The sequence below is a fragment of the Antechinus flavipes genome, chromosome 5, assembly GCF_016432865.1.
Source record: "Antechinus flavipes isolate AdamAnt ecotype Samford, QLD, Australia chromosome 5, AdamAnt_v2, whole genome shotgun sequence".
Taxonomy (NCBI): domain Eukaryota; kingdom Metazoa; phylum Chordata; class Mammalia; order Dasyuromorphia; family Dasyuridae; genus Antechinus; species Antechinus flavipes.
The window spans coordinates 257,294,986-257,312,452 of record NC_067402.1 but is presented as its reverse complement, the minus strand read 5'-3'; the positions used below and the strand labels follow the sequence as shown (position 1 = coordinate 257,312,452).

At 32.9% G+C, this 17,467-nt stretch overlaps 1 protein-coding gene across 3 annotated transcripts in view; it reads left to right on the top strand.

Annotated features, from left to right (window-relative positions):
* Positions 1-17,467, top strand: part of CEP290 (centrosomal protein 290) — a 63,697-nt gene that overhangs the window by 20,794 nt on the left and 25,436 nt on the right. For all 3 annotated transcript variants that reach the window (XM_052001052.1, XM_052001054.1, XM_052001055.1), the window contains exons 6-12: positions 1,034-1,300; positions 2,309-2,416; positions 6,499-6,698; positions 8,133-8,346; positions 12,594-12,731; positions 15,578-15,799; positions 16,184-16,297. In XM_052001052.1, the coding sequence (XP_051857012.1) occupies positions 1,034-1,300; positions 2,309-2,416; positions 6,499-6,698; positions 8,133-8,346; positions 12,594-12,731; positions 15,578-15,799; positions 16,184-16,297 (1,263 nt within the window). The remainder of the gene's footprint in view (positions 1-1,033; positions 1,301-2,308; positions 2,417-6,498; positions 6,699-8,132; positions 8,347-12,593; positions 12,732-15,577; positions 15,800-16,183; positions 16,298-17,467) is intronic.

The window sequence follows — 17,467 nt, the reverse complement described above, 5'->3', positions numbered from 1 at the left end:
ATCACAATTGGAGATAGTCAAAAAAATTTTGTTATAGATTTTAAAGTTAATAACAAAGAAGGGAACACTTTTTGTGTTTCAACTCTTCCTAAGGAGATTATTCAATGGGAAAACATTGAAGTAGAGGTATATTTTACAGTTTATTAAATCAATTATATTTCCTCCTATTCACATATAAAGATATGTCACTCTGATGTTACATGATTATTGCTAATATAATAATGTTGTTACTTTGAAAATGCTGGATCTTTCACTTTTATTTTTTGTTCTTTGTCTTTTAGCACTTAACACAGTTCTTAGTACATAGGAAGTGCTTAATAAATGTTCCTTCATTCATTCATCTGTATGTATTCCTAGCCATCTTGATCCAGATTGGCTAGATATCATATTGTTCTTGACACTATTTGCTGCTATCTGGAAGAGTATATTTCTTCATCTTCCATCATCCTGCTTTATTATGTGTTAGAAATAACCTTATAAAATAACTGTATGTTGCCTTTTGTAATGGTAAGAATATATTAATATTTGATGGTTAATATTGTCTTTGGACATTATTGACATCCTACATTGGTCACTAATGCAAGAGTTAAATTTTCTAGGTAAATTATAAACAATTCTATGTCTTGTATCTACCTCCATTTTTTTAGTCTAGAGATATTAGATTGAGTTAGATTATGGTATTCTCTTTCATCTTTAACCCTTTTTCTAATCTATTTGTTTAACCTTTGCTTAATTAATTGATAATTAATTAATGCCAGAATTTTTCACATTTAGTGGGCTGTTTTCTTTCAAAGTAGTTAACTTGGGAGGTTGATTTAGTCTAACAGCACATGTATCTGATTCTAATATAACTTCAGTATAATCTGTTTTTCCTTTCTGTTTAAATATAGACAGGTTTTTATAGTTAATCAGTATTTTTTATAACTAGTACTGGAGTTCTGTTTAGAACTGAATAAAAAATTGTGTTAAATCATGAGGAAAATATGGGTCTTTTAAATGATATGTTATTGAGTGATAATTTTCTATGTTATAGAAACTGAAGGAGAAAGAGTCTGCCTTACGGGAAGCAGAACAAAATGTTCTATCAAGGGACAGAATAATCAATGAACTCAGACTTCGCCTGCCTGCAACAGCAGAACGAGAGCGACTGATGGCTGACCTCAGTAGAAAGGAAGAAGACCCAGAGAGCCATCGGGTTTTGAAAGTTGCTCACCAGGCCATTGCCAACATGCAAGCAAGATTAAATCAAAAGGAAGAAGTCTTAAAGAAATACCAGGATCTACTAGAAAAAGCCAGAGAGGTACCTGAGTGGTAGCACAGGGTGATTTTCATAAAAAGCTTTTTTTGTCTTTTTTACTGCTAAGGAGGGAGAGAGTTTACTTTGTAATTTCAAAATGTCTCTTTTAGGAAGAATTACTTGACTCTGATTAGTCAATAAAATTGAAGTTTGTGTTTGTGAGAATTTCTTATATGTGGACATAACAAGAGATAAGATGATCAAATAAGTGCTTCTATTTGTGTTTACAAACGAAAATTGGAATAAAGTGAAGGCAGAAGGGAAAAAGTAGAATAAACCTAGGTAGATGAATAGTTAGAGGTTTCCCATGATCTGGAAAGAAAAAAATCTTGAACCTTTAAGAATTTCCCAGAGAACACAAGTGACTTTGAAGGTAATTTTTTTTTTTTAACTATGAAGAATATTTTATTAAATGCAAGGCTAGGCCCATGTACCACATAATGATGTACTAGTTCATGAGACCTAGCCCTCTGTTGTTTTCAAAAGAGCTCAATCATGTACAAACACATATTCTACCTCATAGGGATTTAGAGAATATTACTTTTCTTTGAACTTTGTTGAGTTTAGCAGCTGGATTCTCATTCTACACAAATAAATTTTAATCTTTAGAATTGCCATTAGGTTGTAAATCCTTTGAGAGGTAGGCTTGTGTATGATATCTACTATTTCCTTCCTTGTGCCTAACATGTTGTCTTGCACAAAGAAGGTGTTTAATGAATATTTACTTTGTAAAACTGCTGATGTTGAAAAATTCATCTGCTGGTGGCCAGCTTTCTAGTTTTGAGTTTATCTTATGTTTAAAATCTTGTGTCTAAGTCCAATTTAAAGAGGGCTTACCTAGCCAGCCACCTACATTTTAGGGTCAGATCCCTTACACAACAAAGCAGAGAAGCAAGATGTTATTATGCTTCAAATTTTAAAGATTATAAAATATTTATATTACTTTAAATTGAAATTATATGATACTACAGTCTTCAGAGGTAAAGAAACTCTGATTTAATGTTTAAACAGGAACAAAGAGAAATTATCAAGAAGCATGAGGAAGATATTTTCATTCTTCATCAAAAATTAGACCTTCAGGCTGACAGTTCACTTAGCAAATTCAAACAAACAGCTATGGTAAGATCTTTTTCAGTTTTTCTTTTTTTATTTAGTTATTTTGCTTTAAGTGTTTATATAAATTTTAAAATTGTATTCATTCCTGTCTCTTTTAATAAAGGCAATATATATAAGTAAATAAAGCACCTTGGCATGTCACTATGTATAAAAAAGGTCTGACATTAACTAGCTTGTACAATAGATAATAGTCTTGTTCCCTAAAACCAGTTTTAAAAAGTGGTTCCATTTCAACCTTTGGTATTTTTGGTCTGGACCTGAATTTTCATTGATGTAAGGAATTCCCAAGAAGAAGACTCTATCTACCCAAAAGCATAAGTCAATGCCTGCTCTGCAACTTATATGTTTTGAAGAGTTGTCTGAGTCCATCAGACTTTGAATGGTGAGATCAAGGCTTGAATTCAGATTCCTGATACTCCAAACTTCTCTCTGCCCCCATGCCAGACAGTCTCTCTATTTCAACAATGTGAAAAAATAGAAAAGAAGGAAAATGTAACTGGCGCAAGTATCTCTAAACAGGCCATTCTCATTCAGAAAATATAAAATCATGATTCATCCTAAAACATTAGCCAACTCTTTTAACAGTATTTTGACCTGAAACAACAAAATTTAAGTCTGACCCCCCCCAAAAAAAAATTAAAATTGTAAGAACTGAAAGAGATATCCCACCCTTCTGTGGTTCCTATGGGATAATTGTGATCCAAAGAGAGTAATTAACTTGCTCAGGAAGCAAGCAAGAAAGTGAAAGAAAAGGCTTCAAGCTCTTTGTCATCTCCAACCTATTGTAGGGCTCACAGAATAGATTGAAAAGTGTATTAGACTGCCATTTCTCTGAGGATAACAGTTTTCTTTCGGTATGGTCAAATTTCATTTTTACACTCCTAAGTTTCTTGACTTTGAGCTTGTTCAGTAGATAAAGTACAAGACTGGGCCAGAAGTCAGGAAGGCTTTAGTTCAATTTCAGCCTCACATACTAGATGTGTGACCTTGGCCTTACCTTCTGTGTGCTTCAGTTTCCTCACTGTAAAATAGGGACAGCAATAGCACTTACCTCGCGAGGTATTTGTGGAAATGAAATAAAGAGAATTTTTTTAAAGCACTCAGCACAGTACCTATTACACAGCAGGCACTATATAAATGATGTTCATTATTATTATTGCTATTATTGATATTAACATCATTATTATTTTTTAAATAACTTTATAAGACATTAGAAACATTTCATAGCCTAGTAAAGTTAATTTTGAAACATTAAATTTTTTTTTCACTTTCTAAAATAAAGACATTATAATTTATTGTTTATTTTTCTTTCACAAGTATGAAAAAGTCCTTGATATTATTGGTACTTGAAATGTGATTTAAAAAAAATTAAAATATAAGTAAATGACTTCCTTAAACTGAAAATGTACAGGGAAGGACATGTTGATTGTGTAAACCTTCTCCTTTTCTGTAACTGTTTTCTGTCTAGTGAAAAGGCAATGCACATGGAAGAAACTGTATTTCTTTGCATGTATCTTTCCTTTTTTCTCTTAAATACTTACTTTTTTCCTACTTAGATATTATATCTATGTGTGTGTGTGTGTGTGTGTGTGTGTGTGTATATATACATACATATATGTATATATGTATGTATATATATATATATATATATATAGTATGTGTGTGCATACACATGTGCTCTGATCTGTATTCAGTTCTTCAATTCTCTGCAGGTGGATTAACATGTTTCATCATGAATCAGTAGTACTTTGGTCAGTTAAATGATTCTTTCAAAGTTGTTTGATCTTAACAGTTCCTCATTTTGCTCATTTTCATAAGTTCATACAACTGTTCCCACATTTCTCTGAAATCATCCCTTTATACTGTTTCTTACATTACAGGAGTATTCCATTCTATTTATGTACCATAATGTGTTCAGCTATTCCCTAATTAATGTGAACTCCCTCAAATTCCAATTCTTTGCCATCATTAAAAGAGCTGCTCCTGAATATTTTTGTATAAATGAGATCTTTTTTTTCTTCTTTTAAAAAATCTTTTTTGAGGTCTTTATAGATTCCAGTAGTGATATTGTTGGATCAAAGGTATAATGTTCTGGTTGGTTTTTTGGAGGTTTCTGGAGCAGCCTTCTTTTCAGCAGATTAATCACCACAAGAATAGCCAAGTGTTAAAGTACAAATTCTTTATTTGCTCCTTGCCAGTCTAGTTTCCTTGCCTGGGGCCTGGTTAGCTTTCTTGAGTCCCTTCAGACTTGCCTTGATCTCGGTGGGGAGAGCAGGAGGACAGGCTAGCCACCACGAGGCTGATGAAGATGGAATGAATCTGTCTTCTTGGCTTGGAGAACTTGAGCTCCCACCTCCAATCCTTTGTCTTCTAGGAGTCTGACTCTGGCTGAGTTTGTCCGAGCTTTATATGCTGTATTTTAATTACATCATTGTAGGTGTGAATCTTGTAGAATAAGTGTCAATCTTGTAGAACTATATTAAGTACTAAGTACATGTACAGAACTAGAGAACTACTAATCACCATGCTAAACTAGATAACCATTGTCTTATTAATTCTACTTAGCATCTTGTAAGAATCCGTTGTTTCAAGTTCAGAGTTCTGGCCCATAACAAAAGGATATAAAGAGTTTTATAGTTTTGTGGGGCATAGTTCCAAATTATTTTGCAGAATGGCTATACTAGTTCAAAGTTTCACTGAGAGTATGATAAAATATGTATTTTTCCCACTGCCCCTCCAGCTTTTGTCAGTTTTCTTTTTTTTTTTATAGTTTAGCCAACTGGAAGCGTGTAAGATGATTTCCTCAGAGTTATTTCAATTTGCATTTCTCATTAGTAATTTAGAACTTTTTATTTTTTTTGGCTATTGATAGTTTATATTACTTCTTCTGACAGCTGTTTATATCTGACTATTTTTCAATGGGAAATAGCTCATATTCTTATAAATTCAACTCAATTCTCTGTATATTTTCTTTAATTTCTAGTCATATCCAGTATACTGAGTTTAGCTGCAAATATCTTGATATTTACAATAAAAAAGAAAATAAATTGGCCACTATAGTTCTCATTGTATGATACAAAAATATACAAATATCATGAGAAACTAGCTTTGACTGGCTCTGCAATCAGGAAAAGAATTTAGTATCTGGATCTTCATATAAGTTTCAAATAGTATTGCTAACTTAGTGTCTTCAACAGTGGTCTTATAAATGACACAGAACATGGATTTTTCTCATATTGGCTTTTTTTAAGCTTAAGGATAAGTATTAAAATTAAAATTTAGTTCCATATTATTTGTTTTCATGCTACCCCTTGTCCATCCTTTTCACATCCATCTACTGACCTCCAGGTAACTCTCCTTGCTTCTTCCATTCATCAATAATAAATACTCTTGTAACAAATAAGTACCATTTAATCACCTAAATAAATAAATTGTCAGTGTCTAAAATACATACATTCCATTACATACTCCCTCTGTTGGGAAGCATGAGGTTTGCTTCAATCTTAGTATTTTGAACTCATGATGGGACAGTGAATTCATCAGATATTGTTGTACAGTATTCACCAAGTTCTTCTTTTTTTGGCCTATTATGCTGGTCTTCATAATTTTCTCTAAATTTTTCTCACTCAGCATTAATATTAGTAACTAGTAAAACTTTATGATGTCTAATTAGTCTTTTTTTTCATTCATTTTTTAAATATTGAGGACAAATTAGTTATATGTTTATATTTGGAAACAAGAAAAAGAGCTTAGGATATAGTTGAATGCTCAAAAAATATACTTAAGAAGAAGAAAAAGTCTATGGCCATCCTGATGGTTTGACAGCTGTCTAGGAGTATGATCAATCCTATCATAAATATAACATGGAAAGTTCATCTCAAATCTAAAATGTAACATTCTGCTCAATTGATAGTATTGAGCAATCCTGTGTATATTGATGCAGAGTGAATCTGTAATTTTATAATGATAAAGCATGATAAAAATTCAGATTATAGTGTTTGAATAATTTAGAAATAAAATTAAAATGTGGTCATTATAATTTTGTATTAAACATAAAGATGATTAACACTATCCATATTTTATAGGAGTTAATGAAAAAACCTTCTGTACCAGTTGCTACCAGCAAGCATTTCCTGCGTCTGGCAGAGATGGAACAAACAGTTGCAGAACAGGATAATTCTCTTTCTTCACTTTTGACTAAAATGAAGAAAATGTCACATGAAATAGATATGCAAAAACAAATCACTTTAACTAAAGTCAAAGAATTTGAAAGCACCCGAACCCGGTAAATGTTATAAAGTTGTTGTGATTACTATTGAAATGTTTATCATGAGAGATATTAGAAAGCTTAAGGTTAAGTCTTGCCTTGGTCCAATATGGAGAGCTGATCTTTCTGAAAGCTATATTTGTATTGATAGTTCTTTTCTGTCATCCATATTTATCACTTTTCCCTCTCACAGAGAATCATCTGTTAAAGAATTTTTTTATCATTGAGATAATTTATTGTTTTGATTAACAAATTATGATTTTAAAGAAAAGTTTTCTCTCCAACAGCAATAGAAACTTAATGGTAGTTATAGATAAGTGATCTTTTAGCATAAAAACTTTATTTTTAAGAGCTATAGTATTTTTACTATTTTATACTAGTATTTATACAATTTTACAAAATATTATAGTATTTTAATTATATAAAATGTATCTGAATAAGGCCATTTGGATGTATTTTAATTGTTATGTGTATATAGTGAGTTTGGATTAATTCTTATGCATTATTTAGGTCTGGTAGATAAACTAAATGTTTATATTTTAAAATCCTTCTAATTTTCATTTGAAATACCTTATTCAAATTTTACCAAACCTCATATTTACATTAGCAACAAATACAGTTAGATATGGTATATTTTGTGACAGTTATTGGACTTTTGATGTTTGTTTATTGAATTTATTTTGTCCATAATCAAAATAAATCAGACTAAAGTTACTTCCCTTTCCCTCTACACCTACTCCTCCATAAGTCAGGTTTTAAGAATTTGTATAATTGTCTTTGCATACTCTTTCTTTAGCTATGCCTACTTGTACATACTAGAATTAGACACAATCAAAAGATTAATTATCTTCTTTTCACTTAACATAGTGAGGAACCAAAACATTGTGTTGTTCCCAACTACCTAACAAGCCATTGCCAGATATATTACTTTTATTCAGTTGTAATAGCCACTTATAAAATTAGGTAATAGAGTCTTTGGAAATGTAAAACTTTAGTAACATTTATTATTTGGCAATAACATATTTTTTCTCATGGTGATTAATAAATTTCATCATAATTTGGTAAAATTTAATATTTTATCATGGGAACAAAATTGGCATTCAAACTGTAGTTAATTGTTAAAGCTTGTGAAAACATTGATGACTAATATGGTCTCTATCATAGACTATGACTTGAGTAATAGAATTGCACAGTCTCAAAGCTTTGCAAAGTAAGCACATGAATTTGGAGAAGAAGAGCCCCCTCACTTAGCAATCCTTGTTGAAGAAGTGTTTCCTGGGACAGAATATTGTTCTTTTCTAGTTTTGAAAGCTCATACTTATAGGAGTCTCTTTTTGCATTTGTGATACAGTGAAAGAGGCTTTTTTGTCCATTTAAGGAGCACTTATCCCAGAAAACATTCACCTAGCAAAATCAAGGTAATTTAAATGCATTTTTGTTGGCTTGTCCTAGCCTTGAAGAAAATCATGCAGAGGTTGTGAAAAAACTGCAAGCTGAGATAGAAGACTTAAAATATTCTATGTCCCAGACAGAGAGAGAGTTGCAGTACTTTAAATCTGAATTACAGGTTCAGAAAGAAGCCAACACAAGAGCTCCAACAGCCACCATGAAAAATTTGGTAGAGAGGCTCAAGAGCCAATTAGCCTTGAAAGAAAAACAGCAAAAAGTAAGTATCTTGCAATACCGTTATTATTATTTTTTTAATATTTTATTTTATTTTATTTAATAATAACTTGATATTGACAGACTCCATGCCAGGGTAATTTTTTTTACAACATTATCCCTTGCACTTGTTTCTGTTCCAGTTTTTCCCCTCCCTCCCTCCACCCCCTCCCCTAGATGGCAAGCAGTCCTAAAAATGTTAGATATGTTGCAATATATCCTAGATACAATATATGTTTGCAGAACCAAACAGTTCTCTTGTTGCACAGGGAGAATTGGATTCAGAAGGTAAAAATAACCTGGGAAGAAAAACAAAAATGCAAATAGTTCACATTAGTTTCTCAGTGTTCTTTCTTTGGGTGTAGCTGCTTCTGTCCATCATTTATCAATTGAAACTCAGTTAGGTCTCTTTGTCAAAGAAATCCACTTCCATCAGAATACATCCTCATACAATATCGTTGTCGAAGTGTATAATGATCTCCTGGTTCTGCTCATTTCACTTAGCATCAGTTCATGTAAGTCTCTCTAAGCCTCTCTGTATTCATCCTGCTGGTCATTCCTTACAGAACAATAATATTCCATAACATTCATATACCACAATTTACTCAGCCATTCTCCAATTGATGGGCATCCATTCAATTTCCAGTTTCTAGCCACTACAAACAGGGCTGCCACAAACATTTTGGCATATACAGGTCCCTTTCCCTTCTTTAGTATCTCTTTGGGGTATAAGCCAGTAGCAGCACTGTTGGATCAAAGGGTATGCACAGTTTGATAACTTTTTGGGCAGAATTCCAGATTGCTCTCCAGAATGGTTCACAACTCCACCAACAATGCATCAGTGTCACAGTTTTCCTGCATCCCCTCCAACATTCATCATTATTTTTTCCTGTCATCTTAGCCAATCTATCTTAATTTGCATTTCTCTGATCAATAATGATTTGGAACACTTTCATATGAGTGGTAATAGTTTCAATTTCATCATCTGAAAATTGTCTGTTCATATCCTTTGACCATTTATCAATTGGAGAATGGCTTGGCAATACCGTTATTAATACAAGAGAGTATGTAGTATGTTGCTGTCATTTATAAGGTAATATTAAAATATTTGCTTTATATATTTCAGCATTTTGTTTCAGTTGAAAAGAGCTTCTTGATTTCTTGTTAATTGCTAAACTCAGGAAAATATGGCCTTTTCTAAATTACATTTAACCGTATGAAAACCTGTTTTGCCCAATGTCAGTGCTTTAAATGTACTCAGTAAACTAAGAGAAGATAGAGGTATTCTAAAACCAGTTTGCAGCTTCCCTTGATGACTTGAGGTCCCTGGGCTAAGATTGCTGTAGCCTTTGAGACTTGATTCCCCTTTCTGAATACCTTCCTCTCACCAGGTTTTCTTAGCACTCCTCTCTCTTTGTCCTCCTCCTTTGTCCTCCTAAATCTCTTTTGTTGGATGTTCACCCAGGTTATGCTTGATCAATGGATGGGGATTCTCCAAGACTTTATTCTTGGTCCTCTTCTGTTCTTTCTCTATATTATATTGCTTAGTGATTTCATCAGTTCTCATGGACTGTTATCCTCTCTAATCCCTCTCTTACCTCCATTCTCTCATTCCAACCTCCTATTAGAGATCTTGAAGTGGATATTATGTAGATATGTTAAATTCAGATGTATTCAAAACAGAATTCATTTTCTATCTTCCCCAAACCTTCTCTCTTCCTAATTCCCCTCTTATACTTCTGGTCACCCAGATTCTTAACTTGGGTGTCATTCTCTGTAATGTTCTTGTTGGTTTTCTGGTGGTCTCTGGGGCAGCCTTCTTTTCAGTAGATTAATCACCACAAGAATAGCCAGGTGTTAAAGTCCAAATTCTTTATTTGCTCCTTGCCAGTCTAGTTTCCTTGCTTGGGGCCTGGTTAGCTTTCTTGAGGCCCTTCAGACTTGCCTTGGTCTCAGTGGGGAGAGCAGGAGGACAGGCCAGCCACCACGAGGCTGATGAAGATGGAATGAATCTCTCTCTGGGTCCCCTTTTGACTCTGTGTCTGGCCCTTCTGAGTCTCTCTCTAAACCCTTCTGTGTCTGTCTCTGGCTCTCACTCTGACTGAGTTTGTTACAGTTTTATATGCTCTATTTTAAGTGTGAACCAATCATTATATCACTAGGAAACCATTATTTGTTATAAGATTAAATCAATCATACTGAATTTAGAGAACTATTAATCACCATGCTAAACTCGATAACCATTGTCTTATCAATTCCACTGAATTAGCACCTTATAAGAATCTTTTATTTAAGTAGAGTTCTGGCCCATAACAATTCTCAACTTTCTCATCCACCATATTCAGTTTCTCCCCCCCAAATCCTGCCTTGGTAGCATCTCTGGTATACATATCCTTCTCACTTCCACCATCTTGGGGCAGGTCCCTATAACCTCACACCAGACCACTGCAGTAGCCTCCTGCTCTTCCTGCTACAAGTCTCTCCCCACTCCAGTTTATCCTCTTTTAGCTGTCAAAGCGATCTTTGTGAAGTACAAGCCTGGCCATGTCATTCTACTATTCAGTAAATTCTAGTGGTTTCCTGTTAGTTCCAGGATCAAATATAAAATTCTTTGACTTGTAAAACTCTTCATAATCAAGTTTCTTTCTATCTTTCCAGTCTTATTATTCTTTAATTCTTTTGTCATATTCTAAAGTTCATCCAGATACATCAGCCTTCTTGCTATTTCTCACATTAGATAGTCTATTTCTTGATTTTTTTTATCTTTTCATTGACTTTTCCCATGCTTTGATTCTTTTCCTTCTTATGTCTATCTCCTGACTTTCTAGCTTTCTTCAAGCCTTAAATTCCATCTTCTGCAAGAAGCTCTTCCCAAATCCTCTTAATCTCATGCCCTTTCTCTAAGACAATCTCTAAATTATCCCACTTGTAACTTATTTTCCCATATGAGTTTGTTTCTTGTCTTCCTCATTAGATTGAAGACTTATTGAGTGTATGTATTTTTATTTTTTGCCTTTCTTTTGGTTTACAAAACTTAGCATACATCCTTTTACAAATAAGCACATGATAAATGCTTGTCAATTTGACTTTAACATCATGTTCACATCCTGAAAGAACTTGCAGATATGATTGCTGAACCACTATCAGGGCTCTTTGTAAAATCCTACAAATTGGAAAAGGTACTATAGGACTGGAGGACAGATACCTAGAGTGGCAAATGTTTATCCTGTCATAGATGTGTGGTGGAAAGGAGCATAAATTTAGAACTAGTGTGGACTTTAAAGGGCATTTAGTCTAATCCAATTTTTTCCTAGATGAAAAACCTGAGGTTCAAAGATATAAAATATGTTTTAGGTAGTGAGAGAGCCACAATTTAAATCCAGGTTGTCTGACTTCAGATGCCTTAATCCCATCACTTCTCATCCAGTCATGATTAATTCAGTGCTTTAGAGCACCTGATTTCAGAGTGCTTGGGGTTTTTAGCTCTTCACTTGGTTGGAAACTCAATCCTAAATCCTTTAGCTTCTTTTTACACATGTTAGAACAATCTCTTTAACATCTTAATTCTTTTCCTCCTAAAAATAAAGTTTACTCAGTGTTGTTTGTCTTTTCTTTCAGCTTCTCCATAACTTTTTATAGAATTGTCTCTATAAACTTCTTTTCCAAAGATTTCCTCTTTTAAAAGAAAAACTTTAAGACTATTCTTGTAAGAATGTTTGTCATTTCTCCCATTTTTTCTCCCACATATTCTTCATTGAGTCCTATGATCAGGGATAATGCACAGGCATGGATGCCACAAGGAGAACTACTTTACTTTAAGCACCATTTTTAACTTTTAGTATAATCACTTTCTGCAGTATCAAATTTAAGTTCTTAAAGTTATGAAACCTATCTGAGCTCCTGAAGAGACAAACTTAGTTTCCCAATATTCAGCACTCAAAAATAGGTTTACATGTGTATCAAATAAGGATTTAAATAGATGAGCTATCAGCTAAGATTTTATAATTTAAAAGAAATACTTTTAGAAAGTAGGGTGAGCTTTACTCTGGTACCAGTGGGGACAGTTTTCATCTCAGTCAACTCAAAGAGGCATCAAAATACTGAAAGAAATATATACGTGAATATGTATTTCTGTATGTTTTATTAAAACCTTTTTCTCTTGAGTTATTTTAGAAATTCATTGTGTGTGTGTGTGTGTGTGTGTGTGTATCATTTTTCTGAAATGCGTTTTATGGATTTGAATATCCTCAGGCCCTTAGTCGAGCCCTTTTGGAGCTCCGAGCAGAAATGACAGCTGCTGCTGAAGAACGCATTATTCTTTCTGCATCCCAGAAAGAGGCAAATCTCAATGTTCAGCAGATTGTTGATCGCCATACTAGAGATCTCCAGGTGAGCACCAGCATTTATTTGTAAACTAAAAGTTTTCTTGAAAGACAAATTTATTTCATTATATAGGTGAGCTAACCTAGTGAATGGGGTACAATATATAATATATTTTATTGCACATTTTTTTACGGCAGAAAATTTTATTTTCTGTGTCATTTAGGTGTTTATGTGATAAGTTAAATTGCATAAAGAGAAAGTTGATCAAAATATTGAAAGATATTTTTCATATTTTCCCTAGGGCTCACAAATACTCTATCCTAACTCTGTATGAAATTGCTTTTTTAAAAAAATTGCCTTCACAAGCCTTCAGTGACTCAGTTCTACAAACCTAAAGCCTGTTCCTTTTTTTTTTTTTTTTAATAACTTTTTATTGACAGAACCCATGCCAGGGTAATTTTTTTTACAGCATTATCCCTTGCACTCACTTCTGTTCCGATTTTCCCCTCCCTCTCTTTACCCCCTCCCCCAGAAGGCAAGCAGTCCTTTACATGTTAAATAGGTTACAGTATATCCTAGATACAATATATGTGTGCAGAATCGAACAGTTCTCTTGTTTCACAGGGAGAATTGGATTCAGAAGGTAGAAATAACCCGGGAAGAAAAACAAAAATGCAAGCAGTTTATATTCATTTCCCAGTGTTCTTTCTTTGGGTGTAGCTGCTTCTGTCCATCTTTGAGCAATTGAAACTGAATTAGTTCTCTTTATCGAAGAGATCCGTTTCCGTCAGAATACATCCTCAAACAGTATCATTGTTGAGGTATATAATGATCTCCTGGTTCTGCTCATTTCACTTAGCATCAGTTCATGTAAGTCTCACCAGTCCTCTCTGTAATCATCCTGCTGGTCATTCCTTACAGAACAATAATATTCCATAACATTCATATACCACAGTTTACTCAACCATTCTCCAATTGATGGGCATCCGTTCATTTTCCAGCTTCTAGCCACTACAAACAGGGCTGCCACAAACATTTTGGCACATACAGGTCCCTTTCCCTTCTTAGTATCTCTTTGGGGTATAAGCCCAGTAGAAACACTGCTGGATCAAAGGGTATGCACAGTTTGATAACTTTTTGAGCATAGTTCCAAATTTCTCTCCAGAATGGCTGGATGTGTTCACAAGTCCATCAACAATGTATCAATGTCCCTGTTTTCCCATATCCCCTCCAACATTCCGCATTATCTTTCCCTGTCACTCTAGCCAGTCTGACAGGTGTGTAGTGGTATCTCAGAGTTGTCTTAATTTGCTAAATGCACATATTTTTGATTTGTGAATAACAAATTATTCTTTTTCTGGTGATTGGCTTTCCCACTAAAGAGTTCCCTGGCCTTTTTTTGCAGAGGTCAATAACTATGTGTAGTTATTGTTCAAGATCATAATTATTTGTAGAAGATTGCATTTTTTGACAAGAAATGCTAGGAAAAATGTAAAACAATTTGACAGAAATTAGTTTTAGACCAACCACTATATATGACACTGGGTAATAAATGGGTAAACAACATGAATATAACAGGTTACATCATTTAAAAAATAGGAAGTACAGGGTATACTTCACCACTATAACTAAAAGGATAATGCTTAAGTTAAGAATAAAAGGCAAAATAGACCATTTCAGTTATATATAATTAAACTTTTACTTTTGAGTGAAGTTAATGAACAAGGATAAAAAGAAATCTGAATGTAGAAAATATTTGCATTAAAGATCACTGCTGTAAGTTCAGTATCAAAACTTTATAAGAAATTGACAGAAACAGATATACTTCAATATATGAAATAATTTTCTTTTTTTAAAATTTTTTTACATTAAACATGCTAATATATACATTAAATCCTATATATGTATACATATTTATACAATTATTTTGCTGCACAAGAAAAATCAGATATGAAGTGATTTTCAAAAGAAGAATTGCTGAGTATAAATGACCCAAGGAAAAACATTCCAAATCCATCATAGAAAGGCTTGCAAAGGAAAAAAACTTAAGTTTTGTTCTGAAATTATTGGGCAGCAGGGACAGAAAACTGAAACAGTCATGTCACACAAAGGCTTTAAAAAGACTGGAAGTGCTCTTAGGAGAATGATGACTTGGTTCAGCCATTTTAGATATTGGCTTAAAATTATGTAAGAAAGGGGACTAAACTGTTGGTGCTTTTGATCTAGCTAGCAGTCTCCCTGCTGGGCAGATAATTCAAGGAGGTCAAATAGAGAAATTAGCACTCATTGTCTAATAGAATATTCATGAGAATTTTCTGTAGGTAAGCAAAGGCTGGAAAGAAAACACATGATCCCTAATTAGGGAATGACAAAACAAAAAACAAAACAAAACAAAACAAAACCACACGCAAAAAAACATTGTAGCATGTAAATGTTATTGATATATTGTTGCATGATGAGAAATGATGAGTATAAGGAATTTAGGGATATGGAACATTAATATGTTTTGCTGCAATGAAATAATTATATATCTCTATCTCTATGTATGTATGTATCTAACTATTTATCTATATCTATGTATAAAATGGCTATAATAGTGTGAAATGAGAAGATCATAGTGAAACTAAAGCCTTAATTATGGAAAGGATAGTGATGATTCTGGGGAATAGATGAAACATTTCCCCAGAGTAAAAGACTAACAGGCAAAATGTTATATACCTTATCAAATATAGTTGCTATCTTGGCTACCTTTGCTCGATTTTCTTATTAAAAAGTTTCATTTTGGGATGCATGTGATCAAGTTATTTTGCCAGAAAGAGTGATATAAAAATAGTTAATCAGTCTTATTTTGTAAAAACAAAACATGACTTATAAACAAAATATTTCTCTTTCTCTTTCCCATCCCTGTAAAGATTCATATAGAAGATTTAAGTGAAAACCTTCTGAAATGTAAAGAAGCTCTTAAAACAAGCAAAAGCAGAGAGGACTCTCTCAATAAACAGTTGGATGACTTAAACAGTGAAATGCAGAAAAAACAGAAAGCTTATAATAAAATACTAAGAGAAAAAGAAGAATTAGAAAAAGAAAATGAAGAACTGAAAAAGCGAATTAAAAGGTTAACCTTTGGATTGCAGGTAAAGATTTTCCATGTGTATAATATTTTAGCTCTTACTTTAACCATTTATGTGGCAGTAGATCAATTTTTGTATATAAAATTTTACTTCAACTTGTCATTATTGAAACTCTACCTATGTAATCAAAACTGGTTATCAGATCAGTTTACTTAAAATGGCTATCTTTTATTAAGTGACATTTAGAATTAGAGTAGTAGCAATAGTATGCCTTTTTCTTACTGAGGTACAGAAAGTTATACTTGGTAGTGCATACATATTGTATAGTATTGTTTATTTTTATTAGATGTAAAAATGTTTTCAAAATATTTCCCATAATAAAATATTACTTTACATTTTATTTCGATATTTTATTGATTAAAATGCATGTGTCCTTTAACTTTTCAGAGCAAGCCTACTGTAGATAACAAACAGAGTATGATAGATGAACTTCAGAAGAAAATTAAAAATTTAGAAAGTCAACTAGAAAAATTTAGTGATGAAACAGAAGCAAAAGAAAAGGTATGTAAAGAATAGTTCATCATTGTTATTCAAAATGTCCTATATATTTTTTTAAGTGTATTTTATTTGAAGAAACAGAATAAGCAGAAAGAAAAACAGAAAAACAGTACAAAGCAAAAGAGAATGTTATCATGTGCCCAACTGAACATGAAGGAGGATTCAAAATATATAGCAACAAATACCAATTTAATTACATATATATATGTAGAAGAAATTATATTCATGAATGTCTAGTTTTTCTTTACTTCCTTGTGAATTGTTCTTTTTTTCTCTGTGGCACACCTTAATTTTCTTTCATCCCCTCCTCCCAAGGAGGCTATAGTTAAGAAAGAATATGTTTATGTGTATGTATATATATATATATATATATATATATATATATATATATATATATACACACACATACATACACACATAGATGTATCTTCTCACCCTTTCCTCACCCTCACAAGTTCCAAGCAACCTACAGTTAAGAAAAGATATATATGTATACATTTGTAGATATATACATTCACACAGAAACATACACACCAGATACACACATGAGTTTGCTATCCCTGCTGACTCATTAAATTCTGCTCCATAACTTGGCTACTAGGGATTCCTCCCTTGTCTTCTTCCCTCATCCTTTCTGCCTCTCTCTCTCCCCCCTTATTTCTTTATAGATTTTGGAAGGTGATATACCTTTATGTATATGTAGTGTTGCCTATTGAACCCATTCCAGGTTAACTAGTTTTTCAGAACTATGAGCCCTCCCCCCACTTCTCCCACCTAATGCCTGTGTCTCTTCTTCCTCTGCACCTCATTTGTATAACATTTCTGTTTTTGTCTTTTCTCTGCCAATCTTTCTTTTGAGCTTACCCTATTGTTTATGTAAATCTTAAACATAAAGTATATATATTTCCCATATAGAAAAAAACATAAATAATTTGTTTATATTTAAACAATTTGTCCATGTCAACATGTTCCTTTAAATTGCTCTTTGATACTGACTCTCACATGTTAAATTTCCTGTTAAGTTCGGGTTTGGTTGATAGAAAGTCCTGAAAATCTGCAAATTGTTGAATGTCCATTTTTTTTTTCTCGTAGGAAATTGTAGATAATTTTTCTGTATATGATATTTTTGGCTGAAGGCCTAGTTCTTTTGCTTATCTGTAGATATTATTCCAA